This window comes from Suncus etruscus, chromosome 17 (assembly GCF_024139225.1).
Source record: "Suncus etruscus isolate mSunEtr1 chromosome 17, mSunEtr1.pri.cur, whole genome shotgun sequence".
NCBI lineage: Eukaryota > Metazoa > Chordata > Mammalia > Eulipotyphla > Soricidae > Suncus > Suncus etruscus.
The window spans coordinates 19,460,223-19,482,625 of record NC_064864.1 but is presented as its reverse complement, the minus strand read 5'-3'; the positions used below and the strand labels follow the sequence as shown (position 1 = coordinate 19,482,625).

At 39.4% G+C, this 22,403-nt stretch overlaps 1 protein-coding gene and 1 long non-coding RNA gene across 2 annotated transcripts in view; both read right to left on the bottom strand.

Moving 5' to 3' along the window:
• The window catches only part of CSGALNACT2 (chondroitin sulfate N-acetylgalactosaminyltransferase 2), a 31,048-nt gene extending 29,546 nt beyond the window's left edge, over positions 1 to 1,502 (bottom strand). The window contains exon 1 of the mRNA XM_049764617.1: positions 770 to 1,502. Within this exon, the coding sequence (XP_049620574.1) occupies positions 770 to 1,433 (664 nt within the window). The 5' untranslated portion in view covers positions 1,434 to 1,502. The remainder of the gene's footprint in view (positions 1 to 769) is intronic.
• Positions 1,503 to 1,609: 107 nt separating this feature from the next.
• Positions 1,610 to 22,075, bottom strand: LOC125995126 (uncharacterized). The gene is made up of 3 exons (XR_007490719.1): positions 21,958 to 22,075; positions 3,962 to 4,101; positions 1,610 to 1,716 (listed from the first exon to the last, which is right to left on the bottom strand). It is a non-coding gene; the product is annotated as an uncharacterized LOC125995126 (long non-coding RNA).
• Positions 22,076 to 22,403: the final 328 nt, after the last annotated feature.

Below are 22,403 nucleotides of genomic sequence, written 5' to 3'. Positions count from 1 at the left end.
GCAGAACACAACAAAGCACTGCATGTGGTATAATATTTATGGTATCAAGTCGAGAAATCTTAAGCAAGAATGGTTTCGGGTCTGCATTTAAATATCTAGTATGTGATATTAAGATAAAGACAAATAAAGATGCAGAATGATTCCTGTTTGCATCAGCATTTTAAATTTCTATCACCGTTCCTCAACTTTTGAGTTATGTATGTTCCTTGTTTGGATACACAAAATATTTTATGTTATTTGTATTAGGATAACAGAGTTTCTTCTTTACTTTTCCAAATACTAAATGTGCTTTTCAAAGCTACTCATGACATCTAATGTCCTGCTATGTGCTTGACCTCTCTCCTAAATACAGAATGACAACTTGTCAAGTAATTTAGTCTTTTCTTTCCTTTACCCAAATGGTTTTCAAATAGAGCCTTAGTTTGTACATTTTTTTAAAAATAAAAAATGGAACACATCAAGACTAGATAACAGAAGCATGCAGACACATACACAAGCAAATATATACAGTTTAATGAGTTCTTCACCTTAAGTTATACTATAGATAGGTTTAGATTAATCTGTCTTCCTGGTCCAAATTGTCTATTTTATTATGCTCACATTATAGGTTTTTTTCATGAACCATCTTAAAGTTCTTGATAGAATATAGTGGGTATAAAATTTAAATATTTTAATGTTCTGAAGAGCAATCAACTTGCATTTTAGCTTACATTAACAACATTTTGCCACATATTTAAAATAATTATGTCTCACTCATTTTTTATCTTACCTTCTATGAAGTCATTTTCATTGAATATCAGTTTTTCTCCCAGGGGACCAGCCTCATCTTCCCGCTCATCCTCTTCATCGGAATTGTTAATGACCTCTAGGCCAGCTTCGATGACTTCTACCAATTCATCTCGCTTATCCTTTCTAACTGGCTTTTCCTCAGGATGGCGAGTGAGACCCATTTCCAACTGGAATACTTTCATTAATGTAAAACTTTCAAAGGGCACGACCCCATATTCACTAGGTAGCTTGGAGCCTATGCTAACCTCAGCTTTGTCGATTTGGGAATGAAGAAAGTCCAAGAGGTCACTAGGGGCTTGTTCGTTATTGCCCTGGAAGCTAATGCTGTTAGCTCCTATATTTTTTCTCTCTTGGATTGATTTCATCTTCTCACTCATTTCTTGTAATTCTTGTTTCAACTGGGCAATCTGGCGCTTCAGACTGGTGGCCTTGGTTTGATAATGTTCTTCTTGCTCCTGTAAAAGGGCTTGGTAATATTCTTTGCCATAGTTTTCCCCAATCACACCGGGAAGAGATGCATTGCCATCAGTCTGGGGAGCACATTCCAGAAGGTACAAGAATAATACTACCAAACTGCAGAGTAAAGCAAGACCCAATAGTAGCCAGTGGGTCCGGATCTGAAGAATTAACCCTTTTCTAGGCATTCTTATTCATGTGGAATTGTCTAAAGCAGTAAGTTCTTTGCTTGTTCATAACTTAAGATGTCATGAAAAATTAAAAAAGCAAATTAGGATTTTCATAGGCAACATCAAAATTAATTTTGTTAAGAGTTGAAATTTTCTTCCTTCGTAGTCAAAATTACTTGCCAAAAAACAAACAAACAAACAAAAAACAAGCTGTAAGCTTCCTGTACTGTTATGATATCCAGAATAAAGAATTTTTATCTACAGAATCAGATAAAATTCCATCATATAAGCGGTGTCTTTTCTGAAAGAAACAGATCAGAATAAATTAGAATAATTGTTGCTGGCAGTTTTAGTAGACTTAGCTCTCTGCCTACTGTACACACAACACTATGAAAGAGCTTATTCAGAAGATGCCAGGAAAGGTGTTAAGAAAAGTACCTTACAAAACACCAAAATATTATACATAATACTCTTAAGGAGACTGTTTACAGATCTGTAACCTCAATGGATAAAAGAAATGTCAAAGTTATGTTTAGGATAGTTTATATTAAAATCTACTGGCCTTGATGAGGTCAGAGATAGTATAGTGGGTAGCGCTTTTGTGTTTTTTATTTTTTTTATTTTTGGTTTTTGGGTCACACCTGGCAGCACTCAGGGGCCACTCCTGGCTCTACACTCAGAAATCACCCCTTGGCAGGATTGGGGAACCATATGGGATGCCGGGATTCGAACCACTGTCCTTCTGCATGTAAGGCAAACACCTTATCTCCATGCTATCTCTCTAGCCCCGTGGGTAGCGCTTTTGCCTTGAACATTAAGTCCACCCATGTGGTTCCCTATGCACCTCCTGGACTAATCCTGAGTGCAGTCAAGAGAAACTCCTGAGCAATGCTGGGTGTAGCCCAAGAACCTAAATAAACAAATGAATAAAAACAAACAAATAAACAAAAATCTACTGTCCCTGTTGCCTGAGAGATACAGGGGTTAAGATGCTTGCATTGCATGTAGCTGACCCAGTTCAAATCCCAAAGCTGCATATGGTCCCCAAGCACCACCAGGAATGATCCCTGATTGGAACAAGCCTTGAATCCCACATGGTGGGGCCTCACAATGATAGACAAAATCCACTGGCCGTAATTGAAACTTATATCTCTTATTACTTTATTAACATGATATTCCAATTAACACACTATTTCTTACCTACAGGATCTGACCACTTGGGAACTGAAACTCTAGACTTAAAATTTTTTTTTTTATCTTAATACTGGCTTGCTACAGAGAGTAATTTTCTTACAGTTTATTCAGGCATTCTACATCATTACTTTCTATGGCTTAACTCAGTTAAGAGCCTTAAAATTAAGTGGGGATTTGGAGGACAGGGAGATTGGCTAAAGGGTCAGGGCATAAGCCTGGCATGTAAAAAGCCCTGAATTCAAGCCTGGCAGAGAATGCCTCCATCTACTAGTACAGCTGGATGTGGTCCTTATGGTAGAGCACATCTTTGGAGAAGCCCCAGCAAGGCCCTACTCCCTTCAGCACCACTGGGTGTGGAATGTGTAAAAAAATTAAGTGGGATGAAAAACAATTTTGAAAGGTCACAGACATCTGGAAAACATATTAAACATTTCTACATACAAAATCCTCTCGTAGATTATTTGAACATTAGGTCACATAATTCTTTCCACTGTATTACACAGCAACAGATTTCCTACAAGTCCAGAAAAGTCTAGTGTCTATACACAGAAAAAAAAAAGAACATTTTTATGCTTATTGTCAGGAAAAAAAACTTTTAAAACTATTTATAAACTTATAAAATTTCAGGCTAAAGTTAGTTGCATGAGTTCATCTGTTTTGCTTTTCTCTTTTCCTAAAACTAAGACATAACTTTAGAGGTAAAAGATTAAAACTCTGGAGTAAGAACCAAGATAGGCCTCTACTGCAGAGAGAACTTCTATTCTAAGAAAATGTTTTCAGATATATGACATTATAGTAGGCTTCAAAGACAACGTTTATACAAGTGCAACAGAACTTAGGAAAGAAAATCGCTCTGGAACATCAGACCTAGTCATACTGTTGTGACTAGAAAAAGTGTGACATCTGTGAAATATGCTGTGACATTTATTTCTTGTGGCACATATCTATATGAAATATAAGAAAATCCAAACTTAAGTTTTGAAGATAACAACGGATTTAACTAACCTTAGTCTTATTCCTTTAGTTAACCAAATGATAACCGTGTATTTTCAATTATCACAAAGGTATTTTACAATGATGGCAATTGTTAATTGATAAAAAAAATCTGTTTCACAGGTCATAGGATGGAACCTACAATGGAGTCTTTCTTTATGGTTCTAGAAGTTCTGTTCCATCACTGCAGGTTGTTTATTTTTTGGGGGGGGGGGTCCACACCCGGCAGTGCTCAAGGGTTACTCCTGGTTTTATGCTCAGAAATCGCTCCTGGCAGGCTCAGGAGACCATATGGGATACCTATATATATGATACATATTTGAACCTCCGTCCTTCTGTATGCAAGGCAAACGCCTTACCTCCATGCTATCTTTAATCAGTCTTCTTTAGTTGGTTGTCTTGGTTTTTGCATCAATCGTGGGACGAAGATCTCTAGTTACAGAGGCCTGATTTTATTATCCATGACTAAGCGGAAAGTTTCCAGACATCACAAAAGGACCTAGGGGAGAGAAAAAGTGCATGTACAGAGCCTGTAGTGATTCCCATGACAATGTGCTTCAAGGGCGGGGAAACCTTGTATCTAGATCAAGAGAATTCCCTTTCTAATCTCCCCAATATTTACTGTGCCTATGGAAAAAAAAAAGAAGCACAAATTAACTCTTTTTGTTATTGTTGTTGCTTATTTTTTCTTCTTCTTCTTTTTTTTTTTTTGGTGTGCTTTGTTTTGTTTTTATTTCAGGACCATGGTTATTGTTTGGTTGTTGTCTTTATTACTGTGGTACTTTTCAGGTTCTTTTGTTTGATTTTTTTTTGTATTTTTTTATGTTTTTCTTCCTTTTTCCCTTTCTTCTCTTAAATTGATATTTATAGCCTCTAGAAGGACTTCTCTGTTTTTTTGTTTTTTTGTTTTTTTTTTGCTTTTTTTATTTTTGCCCCTCCCTTTTTTTCTTTCCTCCAAACAGAACCATATAACTTGAACCATCTTTTTCTGCCTCACATATTGAGGGGGAAATAATGGAGGATACCAAGACCAAACAGTTGTATGAACATTGAGTAGAAATAAAAAAATGATCAGACTTAAACACCAAATCCAAATTGATATTCAATCTACAACAATCTAGACAGAGAGAGGACCACTTATACTAGCAGGCCGGGGGGGGGGGGCAACAGAGGGGGATTTTGGATGCATGCTGGGAACAGGGGTGGAGGGAGGACATTGGTGGTGGGAATGCCCCTGATTCAATGTCACTATGTACCTAAAATATTACTGTGAAAGATTTGTAATTCACTTTTGTCAAAATAAAAATTATTAAAAAAAATCTGTTTCAAGTCAGGAGAAAGCCCTGAGGTACATCTGTGTATGGTCCACTGACAACAAAATCTTGTTTTAGTTGATATGAACAAAAAATTAGGAGAGGACTATGCTTTTGTTGGGGGGTGGTATTGAGTATTGAGGGTATTGGGCAAAACCTAGCCAAATTGGGGCCACTACTATCAGTGCTAAGGGGACTGTATGAAGTGTTGGAGATTAAATCAGTCTCTGTCACATGCAAAATGAGTGCCTTAGTCCCTAAATCACCTTTCCAGACTAAGAATTATGGTTTTAAGAAAACAATATAGTTAAAAAAACAAAAAGATGCAAAGTTAATATTGGTTCTAGGACTATACTATAATTTTAAAGATTAAACCCCATAACCAAGTAAGATTCATTCCAGGGATTGATGGTTAAACATATGAAAGTCAATCAACAAAATACACCATATCAATAAAAGAAACAAATAAAAATAATAGATCATATCAATAAATGCAGAGAAAGCTTTTGATAGGATCCAGCACCAGTCATGATAAAAAAAAAATCTCAACAAAATGGGAGTTGGAGAAATTTACTTCAGTATAATCAAAGCTATTTTAACACAAGCCCACAGCTTCAGACTAAATGGGGGAGAAACTAAAAGCCTTTCCTCTAAGATTAGGTACCAGATAAGGTTTCCCACTCTCACCAAGTCTATTCAATATAGTAATGAAAGTACTTGCCATGACAATTAGGCAAGAAAAAGCTATCAAGGACAGCCAGATAGGAAAAGAAGAAGTCAAGCTCTCATTATGTGCGGAAGACATGATACTATATTTAGAAAATCCTAAAAAATCTACAGAAAAGCTTTTAGAAATAGATTTCTTTTAGAGTAAAGAGGAAGTCTACAAAATTAAATTGCAGGCAGATTTCTCTTTCTGCATGAATTACAGCAGCCCAAAACCACCCCCTACCACCCCCCAATAGAAACAGAAACGGCCCAGCTTCACAATTTAACCTTATCAAACTTCCAAATCACCTAATTTATTTTAGATTTATATATCCCGGACACCTCAATATTTTGTAGTGTCAGCCCCGTATCACAGAAAATCTGATGGGAAAGTTTCATAATAATATACCCACTTCAGTGAGCCCAACCAGTAGCATAGTAGGCCCAACTATAACATCAAACCACAGCCCAGTAAAATCTTAGAAACTGATTCTAGTAATACCACCGAGAGATCTAACAACATTTCAAATGCATCAATGTTGATCTAAGATTTGATGATTCCAATTGCTTGTGTGTTGTAACATGCAATATAAAATCAATTTCTCTGGGCCTGCATGGATGTAGGCGGTGGTGGTGGGTAGGTGATTGGCATAATGGTTAAGGGCTGATCACACTGGTGCTGAGATTTGTTTTTGAACAGTCAACACCTGAAATGACTATTATTTACAACTTGGGAAATCAGTGTTATAATAAAAAAAACTAGAGAGAAAATATTAAAAAATTAATAGGTGAAAATTCATGGCTTTCCTATATAAAAATAATGAAAGAGAAAGAGATATTTAAAAAACAATCCTGGGGCCAGAGCGATAGCACAGTGGTCGGATGCTTGCCTTGCAAGCGGTCAATCCGGAGTGGACACTGGTTCGATCCCCAGCATCCCATATGGTCCCCCGAGCCTACCAGGAGAGATTTCTGAGCACAGAGCCAGAAGTAATACCTGAGCACTGCCGGGTATATCCCAAAAACCAAAATCAAAAAATAAAATAAATAAATAAAATGAAAACAATCCTTTTCACAATTGTACTTCAGAAAATCAAGTACCTCATAGCTTCCTCCATCCCTTTTTTGGGGATCTGCTTAGTAGGAAATTCTAGTAGAAAAGTCTTGGTTGGGATAGGAGGTCAGGTCAAAATGACTGTCCAGCTAGTTATTTTTACCCCCAAACACACCAGTAATATCATATGGCATTGTTCCTTTTTGCATAGGCACACTAAAATGGAGAAATCTTATGTGTTGAAAGAAGTTCTTATCTAATAGGGATAAGAACCCATAATTTTTTTTTTTTGGCCACTGGAGTGCTCAGAAGTTGCTCCTGGCAGGCTGGGGTTGGGGAGACGATATGGGATGCTGGGATTTGAACTGGGGTCTGTCCTGTGTTGGCCGCATATTGGCCATTTGCCTTACCGCTGTGCTATTGCTTCGGCCCCAAGAACCTATAACTTTTATAGTGCAGGGGCACCTTCCACCCTGAACTTTTGTCATAGGGACTTGACTTCGACCTCAACAGATTGGATATCAACCGTCTAACCCTGAACTTCGGATCTCAATCTTACAACTGGCACAGCTTTCTGCACCAGCACCAGGAATCAAACTCCCCCTGGGGGAGGTCCTAATGCCACTCTGGCACCAACTTGCTCCAGGGAAAGTTCATGACACCCTGACATGAAGAAATAGCAACAACTTGATCTAAGGGGACATTTCCCTACCTCACCATCTAACAGTGAGATGAAATCAGAAGACGCTCCGTGACACCCGAGTTATGTCCTAGGACTGTGCAAAAACCAAGATCTCTAATTACATTAGGCTGACTATGACAACCCTGACTAAATAGAACTTTTCCTGGGACCAAAAAGAAAGACCTTGGGGTTGGACAACTAATAAGCCTGGAGCCTGTAGTCGGTCTTATGACAGATAGTATGGTTCATGGGTGGAGACACCGAAGGGAATTTCCCTTCTAATTTCCCCAACATTTAATGTGCCTATGCAAAACAAACAAACAAAAAAAAAAACAAAAAAAAAACAAAACAAACCAATGAATAAAAAACCATAATAAAAAACAAAAACAAAAATCCCCTCTAAACCCCCAAAACAAAACAAAAACAAAAAACAAACAAATAAACCCCTAAAACCTTGCCACATTTGCCTCCCCTTTAAATTTAAATCTTATTTATATCTTCTAGATAGGGGCTCCTGACTTTTTCACAAAATCTTAGAACATGAATAATTTTTGTTTTGTCTCATATTTCTATGTCTTCCTATAAATTGAGAAAAAAAAAGTGGATGGGACCCAAGGGCCAAGTGGTCTTAGGTGCATTGAGTGGAAAAAATAAATAGATCAGAACTAAATACCCAAGCCAAAGTCAATGGCAATAGAATAAAGAGACCCAAGCTATAACAAGCTAAACATGAAATGGACCTATTCCACTGGTAGACCAAGTGGCTCAGGGTGGAGGTATGGGATACATGCTGGGAACTCTGGTAGAGGGAGGTCAACACTCATGGTGGGAATGGCTCTAATTCACTGTCACTATATGCCTGAAATATAATTGTGATTACAATTGTAATTCACAATGGTCTCAATAAAAATTAATTTAACTAAAGAGGTGAAAGACTCAGACCAAAAAACCCTATAAAACACTACTTCAAGAAATAAAAGAAGACACAAGGAAATGAAGACAGATCCCCTTCTTACGAATTGGGAGAAGTAGCATTATTAATATGGCAATACTTTCCAAAGAATTGTATAGATTTAATTCAGTTTCTTTTTTTCCCCCCCAGCTGCTCACTACTCTTCATTAAATCTCTTCTAAGGACATCTAGGGCATTTTTCAAACAGATAAAACACTTGTAAAATTCATATGGAACAATAAACTTCAATGAATAGCTAAAGCAATCCTTGGGGGAAAAGATGGATGGCAATGCTTTCCCCTACTTCAAACTGTACAACAAAGCAGCAGTTATTAAAACACCATAGTATTAGAATAAAGATAGACCTCAGATCAATGGAAGAGACTTGAATATCCTGAGATAAACCCTCAGGTATATGCTCACTTAATCTTTGAAAAAGGAGTAAGAAGTATGAAATGAAGCAAGAAAAGCCTCTTCAACAAGTGGTGTTGGGAAAACTGGTCAACTACATGCAAAAATATAAACTCAGACCTCTTTATTTTTTTGCCACACCTGGCAGCACTCAAGGGTTACTCCAGGCTATGTGCTCAGAAACTGTTCTTGGCACGCTTTGGGGATATATGGGATGCTGGGGAATTAATCCTGGGTCAGCCATGTGCAAGGCAAATCCTTACCCGCTATGCTATTGTTTTGGTCCTTAGAATTCTTTTTAATGCTGTACACAAAAGTCAAATCAAAAGGGATTGATGACTGTGATACCAGATCTGAAGCCATAGAGGACACTGTAGATAGAACCCACCATGACATGAAAGCCAAAGTCATCTTCAAGAATAAAACACCACTGTTCAAGCAAGTGCAAGAAAAGATAAATAAATGGGACTATAATAAACTAAGAAGCTTCTGCATCTCAAAGGAAAAGATGACCAGGATACAAGACAGCTCATGAATTGGGAGAAATTATTCATCTAAAACCCAAGGTATCGGCAGACCTTAACAAGGAAAACTAAAACCATCAAAAAATGGGAATACGTAATTGATGAACAGAAACTTCCTCAAAGAAGAAATACAGATGTCCAAAGGGCACATGAAAAAATGCTCCACATATATATCATCTTACACCACAGAGACTGGAACACATGAAAAAGATCAAGAACAACTAGTGCTGGTGCAGATTTGGAGAGAAGGGGATTCTCATTTACTGCTTGTGGTAAAGTAGACTGGTCCAGTCTTTTTGGAAAACAATATGGACATTCCTCAAAGACCTAGAAATTGAGTTCCCATATGACCCAGAAATACATGTTTATACATGGCTGGATATGGAGTATTATGCTGAGTGAAGTGAGTCAAAGGGAGAGGGACAGACAAAATGATTGCACTCATTTGTGGGGTATTAAAAAGAAGCTAGTATAGTAATAATACCAAGAGATGATAGAGAGGAGGACCAAGAGGACTGGTCCATGGCAGGAAGCTTGCCACAAAGAGGAGGGAAGGCAGTTAGGGCAGAAAAGGGACCACTATAACAATTGGAAATGATCTGGACAAGAACTGGCTGCTGAAAAGGAGGTAAAGTGATATAGAGATATGCATGATATCCCTTCACTAACAATACTGCAAACCACAGAGCCTAAAAGGACATAAATGAGACATTGGTGGTGGGAAATGAACACTGGTGAAGGGATGGGTGTTACAACATTGTATGACAAACTCAATCATAAATTTTGTAAATGGGATGGGAAAAAACACTTGAATTTCACATTTTAAAAAATAAAACTCAGATTTCTCTTAATATAAGTTACTATTATCCCATTTATTAGTAGCATAAAAATATAGATATAATTATGCATAAATTATTAATTCAGTCATATTCAATAAATAAATAAATAATAATAAATAATAAATAAACTGTTTTTAAGCAAAAATGATGGGAAAGAATAGCATATAACTGAATGTCTCCACCTTTTATTAAAACATCAAGTTTTACATACAATGTATTTATTTTTATATTCTGCAGTGCAGGAAATGAATCCAACTCGAATGCTCAAAAGGCATATAACACTTTACCATGAGTCACATCTCTCACCCTAAACAACATAATATAAACTTTGAGTGAGGAATCCATAAGTAGTATAATCCTAAATTTACTTTTTAATGAAACCAAACAGTCTTCATCATATACTAAGGTTTCTGTTTTAATATATAAACACACATACAGAGGTAAGATTCTGCTTATTCTGGGCTTATGGTACCTAAGACTTGAAAAATTTTCATCAAGTATTTTTACATTTTGCCCATGCCATCCTTCCAGATGTATATAATTATTACCTTCATCTTATAAAGGAAAAATAGAATCAGAAACAAAAAAGTTTTCTATTTTTTCTTTTTTTAAAACTTTATTTATTGGTTGATTGATTAATTAGTTTTGGGGCCACACTCAGTGGTGCTCAGGGTTACTCCTGACTCTGCACTCAGATATCACCTCTGGCAGGCTGGGGGATCATATGGGATGCTAGAATCAAACCAGGTCCCTCATGGGCCAGCTGCATGCAAAGCAAACGCCCTACTGCTATGCTATCTCTCTGGCCCCAGAAACAAAGTTTTTTTTTTTGGGGGGGGGGTTGGGTCACACCCAGCAGCTCTCGGGGTTTACTCCTGGCTCTAGGCTCAGAAATTGCTCTTGGCAGGCTAGGTGGACCATATGGGATGCCAGGATTCAAATTGCCATCCTTCTACATGCAAGGCAAAGGCCCTACCTCCATGCTATCTCTCGGGCTCCAGAAACAAAAAGTTTTAAGTCTGCTTAAATAATTATAAATGGCAGCACTAGTTATCTTTCTCTCTCTCTTAAACAACATGCAGGTTTACTTCATTTATTTACTTATTGTTTTACTTTTTGGGCCACACCCGGCGATGCTTAGATGTTACTTATGGCTCTGTGTTCAGATATTGCTCTTGCAGGCTCAGGGAACCATATGGGATGCTGGTTATCAAACCTGGTTCTTTCCTGGGTCAGCCATATGCAAGGCAAACACCCTATCTCTGTGCTATTGCTCCGGCCCCAACATGCATGTTTTGAGATTCTTTATATGCTGATTATTGAGAAAATCATCATCATCATCTAGTGAAATTTTAAAATGTTCCTGTAATTATTATTTAGAATATGTAAACTGCATAACTCTGTGGTTGATAAAAATAAAAGATTTAAGGGCCAGAGAGATAGCATGGAGGTAGGGCATTTTCCTTGCATGCAGAAGGACAGTGGTTCGAATCCCAGAATCCCATATGGTCCCCCGAGCCTGCCAGGAGTGATTTATGGGCGTAGAACCAGGAGTAACTCCTTAGCGCAGCTGGGTATGACCCCCCCCCCAAAAGAAAACACACCAAAAAAACAAACAAAAAGATTTATCCAATGTATTCCCATCAAAATTTCCATGGCATATTTTTCAAGACATAGACTACTTTAAAAATTTGTATAAAATTATAAAGCTTCCAAAATAGAAAAAAGAACTTTAAGAAAAAAGATGGGAGGAAATGCATTCCAAGACTTTAATATATACTACCAAGATATAGTAATCAAATCAGCATGGTACTGAAACAAAAATAGACTTTCAATAAAATAGAATTAAGAACCAGAAATAAGTGTTCAAATGTATGGGTAGTGAATTTACAACAAAGGGACTAGGTGCAAGAGTAGAGCAAGGAGAGCCTATTCAATAAACGGTGCTGGTAAAACTGGACTGCCACATTAAAAAAAAAAAAATTAGGGCCCGGAGAGATAGCACAGTGCGTTTGCCTTGCAAGCAGCCGATCCAGGACCAAAGGTGGTTGGTTCGAAGCCCGGTGTCCCATATGGTCCCTCGTGCCTGCCAGGAGCTATTTCTGAGCAGATAGCCAGGAGTAACCCCTGAGCATAGCTGGGTGTGGCCCAAAAACCAAAAAAAAAAAAAAAAAAAAGGAAGAAATTAGACCCTTATCTCACACCATACACAAAGTTTAATTAAAAATGGATGAAAGCTTTTGATATCAAAATTCATATGGGGTGATTAGGCCATATCCGGTGATGCTTAGGGTATTCCTGGCTCTGTGCTCAGGAATCACTCCTGGTGGTGTTCAGTTGATCTTATGGAATGCTGGGTATAGAACCTGGGTCAGCTGTGTACCAGGTAAATGTCCTATCGATGGTTCTGTCTCTCTGATTCTCAAATCTAAGTTTAGGAAATAAATATAAGGAGGAAACACAGGAAAGAACTCTCCAAGACCTTGACTTCAGAGGAATTTCCAGTGGCATGACCCAGTTGGCAAAAACAAAAACAAAAACATAAGCCCTGAACAAACAAAACAAAACAAAAATCATGAAACAGGATGACAGCAAGCTAAAAAGTTTCTGCACTAAAATAAAAGAAAAAGATACCTACTGATTGGAAAAAAAATAGTCACAAGTTACATACACCAAAAAATTTAAACCCAACATACAAAAGAATGGTATTTTGAATATACTGATGATAAAATGACATACTAATAAAATAATGATATGCTTAACAATAGTGGATGATACTGGTAATAAAGCCAGTGATTCCTGAAAGGACATAAAACAGGGAACTGACCTAGGTTTCATGGAGGGAATCTAAGCGCGCACGCACACACACACACACACACACACACACACACACACACACACACACACACACACACACACACACACACACACACACACACACACACACACACACTCCTGAACTCAGTATTTATACATGGCTAGAAAATAGTATATGTGTGTTCCCACCAAACAGACAATAAAACCTCAGAATTTATGGGTCACTGGATAGAGGACTCAGTCTTTTTGTTTTTGGGCCACACCTGTTAGAACTCAGGGTTTACTCCTGTTTTTGTGCTCAGGAATCACTCCTGCAGGTTCGGGGGACCATATGGGATGCCGGGGAATGAACTTGGGTCGGCAAGTATAAGGCAAACACCCTACCCTCTGTGTTTTTGCTCTAACTCCCCAAAATCTTACTTTAGTAGTGAAAAAATTTAGTTCTAGACTAAACATGGCTCTGTCCTGCCTAAAATCTTAAAAATTTGCCCCCCCCCAAATAAATAAAGTAAAATCTCAGTGAAGAAAAAAACCTGCCTAAAAATCTGAAAAGAACAGATGGTTTCAACTAGTGTAAAAATAATGAGTACTCAGCAAAAATAAGAATTCACAATGTCTGATATCCATATTAAAACTATCAGGCAAGAGGCCAGAGTCATAATACATTGGGATAGGTCACTTGCCTTGTATGCAGCCAACCCAGGTTTGATCCTTGGAACCCCATATGGTCCCCGAGCCCACCGAGAGTGATCCCAGAGTTACAGAGCTCTGAACATTGCTAGGTGTGGCCAAAACCAAAACTAAACAAAAACTTCCCAGGAGTCAAAGAAAAATATAACTCAAATTGAGTTAGGAACCTTAAGAGCCACAACAGCTGATAACTGAGGGCCTCAATGGCTGCACCCAGTAGGATGGGGGAGATCATGTAGTATAGGAATTGAACCCTGGTTGGGCACATGCATGCCCTAAGCACATACTACCTCCCAGTCTCACAAATTAGGCTTTTTAATTTATTGAGCAATTGATGATTATTATAATAATAAATGTAACTGAGTAATTGACCAGTATTTAAAAATACAAGCATAAGGTAGTACTCATTTAACAAGTACTGGAGTACCTAGTATATGCCAGCTATTGTAATGGACTTCAGATTTGAATTCACATATAAAAATTCTAAACCACAATAGAATTAAGAGGTGGAATCTTCAGGGCAATTAACTCATGGGCATTGGATCTTAATAAAGAAGATTAATATCCCTATAGAATGAGACCTCCTGATAGTCCCATTACTCTTACCAGTATCCCAACCATGCTGGACACTTATCTTGGACATTTGTTGTTTATAAGATACTTAGTCTGAGGTACTTCGTTATTACTGTCCCCAAAGCTGCACAAGACGCACTGTGTTGGAGAAAATAATAAACAATACTGGATGTGTCATCAGGATGAGTATTTCTGGGAAAATCTATAGTCCTGGTACCTAAATTTTAATAAGACAAACAGGTATGATATCCTAAGTATCTCTCAAAGGTAAAAAAATATGCCAAGGGAGACTAAGGTACAGTGAAAATAACTAGGTCAACTATAATAGCTGCTTAATACCTATGTAATCTTGAACATACTTGATATTTCAGACTTCCACAAAATGAATCTGTTTGATGTTCCTTCTAAGATGTCCCAATTCCATTGATTAAAGACAAACTACACACCACAATGGACATAAATGGCATGTTCTTTAATCTAGAAATTTGTAATTGCACCTTTAAGATACTATTCTACAGGAATAGCCATACTAGTATAGAAAGTAACATATATAAGATGATTAGTGTTTACGTGTAATAGCAAAATAAAGGCAACTTAAGAGTACACCAGTATGGGCAAGGTTAGGTAAATACACATTTATACAATAGGATTTGGGAGATCAGGGATTGCTCCTGGCTGTTTTCTGCTTTAGGTTTTTGGGCCATACCCAACTGTGATCAGGGCTTACTCCTGTATTTGTTCTCAGGGATCATTCCTGGTTGGGTTCGGGGAACCTATCAGTGGATGCTGGGGAAGCAAGCTCCCTGCATGCTGAACTATGGCTCTGGACCATGCCCCAGGCTCTGTATTCAAGTATCATTCTTGGATCTGTGCTCAAGAGACAATATGTAGTGTGGGGATCAAATTCAGTGTCAGTTTTATGCAAGACAAGTGACTTAACCCTGATACCATATCCTGACTAATGTTTAAAGAGAGGAAGTTAGGTATATCCTGATGTATATAAATGGTGTTGATTACAGATCTAGATAGTCTGATGGTCTATATTTGCTCTGCCACTTTAGAAGACAAGTTTTTAAATTTCTATAAGCTTCAATTCTCATTTGTTAAATGGCAACCATTACAGAATATACCTTGAAATGTGTTAACAAGAAAAATATGAATAAGTGTTCAATAGGTGTGAGATATTTCCAATTGTACAATAGTTTTGTTATTATTAATGCAGCAAGATTTACCATTTTTGGTGTAATTGCCTCACTTCAATTTTCCTAACAAAAACAATCCAAATATAAATATTATTACTCAGATAACCTTATGTGTGTGAGGAGGGAGAGCACCCGGGACCACAACCAATAATACACAGTCAATTGGGAAGATGGGTTCAATACACAAATAACCAGTACAACCCTAGTGATGTTCAGAAATCTACAGAGCTATATCTGGTGGGTGGGTGGCGGTGCGCAGGCCATATGGTGCCAGCAGTTATTCAGGTCACTCAGCCCCAGATAACCAATTCTTACCACTTAACCCATGCTCTTTTATTATTTGAAATACCATTATTATCAGAAAATCTCATACCCAATGGTCACTTAAATTTGAACTTTATAGAAGTTTATAGAATTTCCCTGTCAGAAAGTATTTTAAAAAATCATTAAAAAGTTAGGGCCAGACTGATAGTACAGTGGGTAGGAGCATGTGGCAGACCCAGATTCATCCCCAACATCTTATATGATCCCCTGAGCACTGCTGGGAGTAATTTCTGAATGCAGAGCCTCGAGTAAGCACTGAGTATCACTGGGTGTGGCTTAAAACCAATAAATAATTTTTTAAAAAAGCATTAAAAAGTTAAATAGCCACTCTTAGGTCACAGAGCATACTATCGATATCATGGGCAGTTAGATTTGGCAATCCATGCTCTAACCCTTACCTTTTAATTTAGTGGGGGGAGGGTGAATTTTTTTTTTTTTGTGGTTTTTGGGTCACACCCGGCAGTGCTTAGGGGTTATTCCTGGCTCCACGCTCAGAAATTGCTCCTGGCAGGCACGGGGGACCATATGGGATGCCGGGATTCGAACCGATGACCTCCTGCATGAAAGGCAAACACCTTAGGGAGGGTGAATTTTTAAAACATTTCTAAAGTTCTACAAAATAAGTACATGTAATTAAAAAGGTTAAACATGATTCAATACAATAGTTCCCCTCTCCATGTTAGAGTATTCTTCCAAATCAACTGCCACTATTAAATATTTCAACAGTCTTGTATGTTGAAATATGTAGTTCTACATATTTTAACTACTTGATGAAACCACCGAATTGAAACTGCTAGGTTAAATTTCCCCTAAGTATTAATTTCAATTAGCAGTTGCCTTGCATGTGTCTGACCTGAATTTGATACCCCTTAGAGTTCCCAGATCACTGCCAGGAGTAATTTCTGAGCACTGAGCCAGTAGTAATCCCTAAACGTTACTGGGTATGGCCCCCTAAAAGAAAAACAAGAAATATTCCATGTGTTAGAAAAGTCTAATAGCAAGCAATTTCAAATCTATAGTTTTCCTTAGAAGTTTCTGAACAATAGGAAATAGCGTTTCTACTTCCTCCTTTCTCAGCCAACCTTAAAATCACATTAAAATTTTGTTCCAGAGGCTAGACTTTAAAGCTTTACTCTTACTATGAATACATTTCTTCGTATTGCATTAAACTTCTTAGCTATAGTTATTAATGCCTTGAAGTTGAAAAATAAGTTTATTGCTTTTCACTTTTCTTAAACTCCACATCTACTTTATGAGATTAATTTTTCATTTTGATACAATCCATCCAGGGGGTAATAGTGGGTAGGATAAAAATCACTTGGCCACTCTCTTGAATGACAATGAAAAGATTATGAGTTCAAAATGTAAAGCACGGGTACATTTAAACATGGTTCCACTGTTATTTAATATTCCATGTCATAAGGTTGTGAGAGATAGTACAGTGGGTACTTGCATGTGTCTGACCTGAATTTGATACCCCTTCGGGTTCTCAGATAATTTCCAGGAGTAATTCCTGAGCACAGAGCCAGTAGAAATCCCTGAATGTTACTGAACGTTTCCTAAAAGAAAACAAGAAATATTCCATGTCCTAGAAAAGTCTAATAGCAAGTCTGATTTCCATACTTTTTATTTATTTAATTTATTTTATTTTATTTTTTTGGTCACACCCTGTGATGCTCAGGGGTTACTCCTGGCTATGCACTCAGAAATTGCTTCTGGCTTGGGGAACCATATGGGACACAGGGAATTGAACTTAGGTCCATCCTGGGTCAGCCATGTGCAATGCAAATGCCCTACCCTGTGCTATTGCTTCGGTCCCTGATTTCCATACCTTTTAATATGCTGACACAGACATCAGCTCAGCACTCCAATTTGCTAAGCCATATTCAAATGTGAGCCACAATGGCATACACAGAAATCAATTTGTATGGTAGATAACCATGTTTCTCTTTGGAAGCTTGAGATTGTATTTGTTCACAAATCTCATAATGTATTCTGAAATGTCTACTTGTTTTTCTTTTTTTTTTTTACCCAACCCCCTTTTTTTTTACTCCATCCTCTTTCATTTAAATAGGGTCTTCCATAGCTGTGTTTAATAACTCACTTGGTCATCTGCATCTGATGGTGTAACCTGATAGTTTTAGAAAGCACTACTACTCAATTAGTAGTGCTTTGGTGGGAATGCCGTCTAGTCCAGCCTTTATGGAAAACAATATGGAGATCCTCAAAAAACTGGAAATTCAGCTCCCATATAATCTAGCTAAAACACTCCTAGGGATATACCCTAGGAACACAAAAATACAATTCAAAAATCCCTTCTTCACACCTATATTCATTGCAGCACTATTTACAATAGCCAGATGCTGGAAACACCAAGATGCCCTTCAACAGATGAATGGCTAAAGAAACTGTAGTACATATACACAATGGAATATTATGCAGCAGTCAGGAGAGATGAAGTCATGAAATTTTCCTATACGTGGATGGACATGGACACTATTATGCTGAGTGAAATGAGTCAGAGAGATAGAGACAGAAGAGTCTCACTCATCTGTGGGATTTAAGAGGGAAAAAAAAGACAGTGTTGTAATACTACCCAGAGACAATAGAGATGAGGGCTGGAAGGACCCACCCAGGATATGAAGCTGACCACAAAGAGTGGTGAGTGAAGTTAGAGAAATAACTACACTAACGACTACCATGACAATGCTAATGAGTGAGAAAAGTAGAATGCCTGTCTCCAATACAGGCATGGGGTGGGGCATGTGGGAGATGGGGGCATTGGTGGTGAGAAGGTTGCACTGGTAAAAGGGGGGTGTTCTTTTTTTTTATATAACTGAAATCCAACTGCATGCATGTTTATAAACATGGTGCTTAAATAAAGATATTATTTTAAAAAATTTTAGTAATGCTTTGGACCACCAAAGATGTACCCTGAAGTACTAGGGAGCATTTTGGTACCAGAATCAAAGTCAGTGTTCACAGTATGTGCAACTCTTCTGATCTATCTCCTTTCATCAATATTCTTTTTTAAGACTCAATCTAAAAAATTCATAAGTTCATACCTCTGCTGAGAATTTTTTTTTGTTCCTTAATATATATACAGGAGTGTTTCCACTTTCCTGTGAGGTAGGGATCGGAAATCGGAAGTCTGGCATCTAAAGTGAAAGTAGGAGAATGGATGGGGAACGAGTGCTATACACATGGCCAGCAATTCTCAATCTACTACATCTTTTTAGAAGCTCTTTGAAAGGTCTACTTCATCCCCACTACATAAGAAAGACTGAAGACCAGAGAGCTGAGGGTTAAGATTTTAAGATGTCAGTATTCTTTTCCTAGCTATCTTTTTGTTTTGTTTTGTTTTGTTTTTGTTTTAGGTCACACCTGGCAGCACTCAGGTGTTATTCATGGCTCTGCTCTGCTCTCAGAAATCGCTCCTGGCAGGCATGGGGGACCATAGGAGATGTCAGGATTTGAACCACCATCCGTCCTGGAACTGCTATGTGCAAAGCAAACACTCTACCACTGTGCTCTCTCTCCAGCCCCCAGCTATCTTTTTGTTGAATTCTAGGCTGTCCAAACTCTGGACACTTTCACCCTCAAGGCTTTTGTTATATCTCCGAACATCTCTTCTTTCAGTATCTTTTCTTTTTCAGTTTTGGGGTCATATCCAGCAGGTGCTCAGGGCTTACTCCTGGCTCAGCATGCAAGGATCACTTCTAGTGGAGTTCTGAGGACTGAATTCAGGTTGGCCATGTGCAAGGCAAGCCCCCTACTATCCAGACCCTCCTCTTTCAATTTCTATTCCATGCTACAATTTCTACAATTCCCATCAGATGTACACTGACTGGCTTTATAGCTTTAGTTCCCATGCTATAGCTATTTTTGTTTGTTTGTTTGTTTGTTTTTGGGGGCCACACCCATTTGATGCTCAGGGGTTACTCCTGGCTAAGTGCTCAGAAATTGCCCCTAGCTTGGGGGAACCATATGGGACATCGGGGGATTGAACCTCCGTCCTTCCTTGGCTAGGGCTTACAAGGCAGACACCTTACCTCTAGCACCACCTCGTGGGCCCCGCCATAGCTATTTTTTTTTCCAAAGTATTACAACTTAACAACTGAGTGCCATTTTTTCAGGGCAGCCAATTTATGTTCAATAAGTTTAATACTCTCCCAATCAATTGTTTTGCAGTTTTCTTCTGTTTCTTACACATTAATCCATTGCTTCAGGGTTTAGTACAAGCTTAGTATCAGTCTGGAACATCAGTTATATGCCACTGATTGCCCACAAAATTTCTCTAGTGGGATGTATCAGGATCTCGGTGAAGTGACAATACTGTGTATTGTCAGTAATATGTTCACATTTGTTTCACTATAATTCAAAAATACTCCTATGCCCGGTACTTAACAATGCAAATTCTTTAACATGCAATTTCAGGATTCTTACGTGTATTTAATCATACCCATTTGATGTTTCATATCCTTTAACCACCACCAACTTGAGAAACCATTCGAATGTACGTAATATGCAGGCTTCAGCGGACAGCTCATCACCAAAATGTACAGACTTGTCTAACAGAATGGTGAATAAGTAATGACAGTCTCGTAGAGAATTGCTACTTATATGCAACCTAAGGAGCCAAAATAATATGATAGATTTTTTTTTTTTGTGGTTTTTAGCCAGACTTCACTATAACAGAAATAGGCTGGCGAGATATAGCTCAAAAAGCTGAAGTGCATGCCAGGAGGTGGTTTCCTGAGTGCTGAATTTGGGGGAGGGCATGCAGGGGAGGTGAGAGACATAGTATAGAGGTAGGATGTTTGCTTCACACTCAACAGACTGGGATTGGATCCTTGGCATCCTATATGGATCCAAGAGCACTGCCAGGAGTGATCTCTGGACGCTAAGTAAGACCTGAGCACCGCCGGGTGTGCCTTCCCCACCTCCCCCAAATCCATTTTTATAAAAGGGAAAAACTTCCTGTTAAAACAAATTTCTATCTAAGGATTCCAACTTTCCACAAACAACAGAAATAGATATAGACATTCACGGAGACACTTATCAGAACATTCCTCAAATTCTCCAAAAGAGATAAATTGAAAACACAAATATCCCTCGTTCGGTGAGTAAAAAGGGTGATGATGATGCATCGCTTGACAATGGAAATACCATCGGAGAAACATCTTGTTGGGCAATTCATTGCACTCATGCTAAAGTGCATTGCATATATACACTTTATATATTGCATATACAATTTATACATATTGCAAATACACTTGATACTTCGAAGCTATAGCCCACACACACACACACCTACCGGTCCCTCATCGACTAAAGTCCTCATACGCTGCATGACTGTCACCACACAGAATTATATATAACACATCCACAAACCTAACAAACCACTCGACCTACTAGACTTACTTCTTGGGTGAGGGGGGGGGGCAAGCTCCCTGCTTCTGGGCAGAGTGCTGCACCCCAAATGGCCAAAAACCTACGGGCTTTGTCAGGGGTAGTAAGTATGCCAGCCTGCTTAGAAGCCGAGGGGGTTGCCCCTGGGAGGATGGAACAAAGTGTCTTCTCTGGGATGACCCATCCTGGATCAAATCAGGTCACCCCCCCACCACCACCACCCCTGAGCCTCTGGGGTTCAGGTAGCAGTTGCAGGCCCAGGTGAAGACAGTGAGTGGATGGACTGTCAAGTTGCCTGCCCTGCACGCTTGAAAGGAGAAGTTGGGGGAGTCCCAGCGGAGGGCTTGAGGATGCAGCCACAGTCTGCTCCAGACCCGGTGGTGGTGGGGGTTCGTCTCCCGGGCCGGGAGAAAGAGGGGCTGCTGGTGTCACCTGGGTCTGTGACATGTCAAGGGGAGAGGGATAGATAGGCAGTTGTCCGAAGAAGTTTGTCCCTTGAGAGGAGAAGTTGCTGCTGTGTCTGAGATGGAGGTGAGTTAGTTTAAAAATAAATAAATAAAAATAAAAAATAATGAAAATAAAAAAATAAAAATTTAAAAGAAGTGACAAAAATAACACACACAAAAAAACACACGTCAAGCCAAGTAACGGTCTCCAGCTGCTCACATCTGTTTGCTTCTCCGATCCGGACGTCCCAGCATCGATCGGCCTGTGGGTGGGTGGGAGACGCGAACCCCCCGGGGGAGAAGAAGGGGGACCCCCTAGGCAGGTTCCTCTTGTCCCCCACAGAGCCGATCCGCCCCCCAAAAGGGGAACCCCCCACAGTCTCTGGCCAGCGCCTCACTTGCACTCACCGCGCTCCCCCGTTAGCTGAGCACAAGCGGCGGCCGCCGGTCCCGTTGCCTCCGCCCTCGGCCGCCAGCCCGGGCGGAGCCCCGAGCGCCCGAGCTCCACCGCCCAACCCCGGGGCGCGCGGCCGAGCCGACTGCCGCCGCTTCCGGCGCGCGTGAGGAAATGAGGCCGCCGCTGCGGCGGCCCCGCCCACTCATGCATACGCCACGCCCACATGACGGCAGCCACGCCCACCACACCACCATACACGCCTACGCCCCGCCCACCAACCGGGCGCCCACTCCCCAGCCCCGCCCACTGACACGCCCATTCCGACAAGCCCCGCCCACACGAGAGATGGCTTGTCAATTTCTCTGTCAAATGTTGGATCCATCGCTTCGCTCCCTTAGAAACGTGCCGGCTCAGGGCCGGAGAGATAGCTTGGAGGTAGGTCCTTTGCCTTGCATGT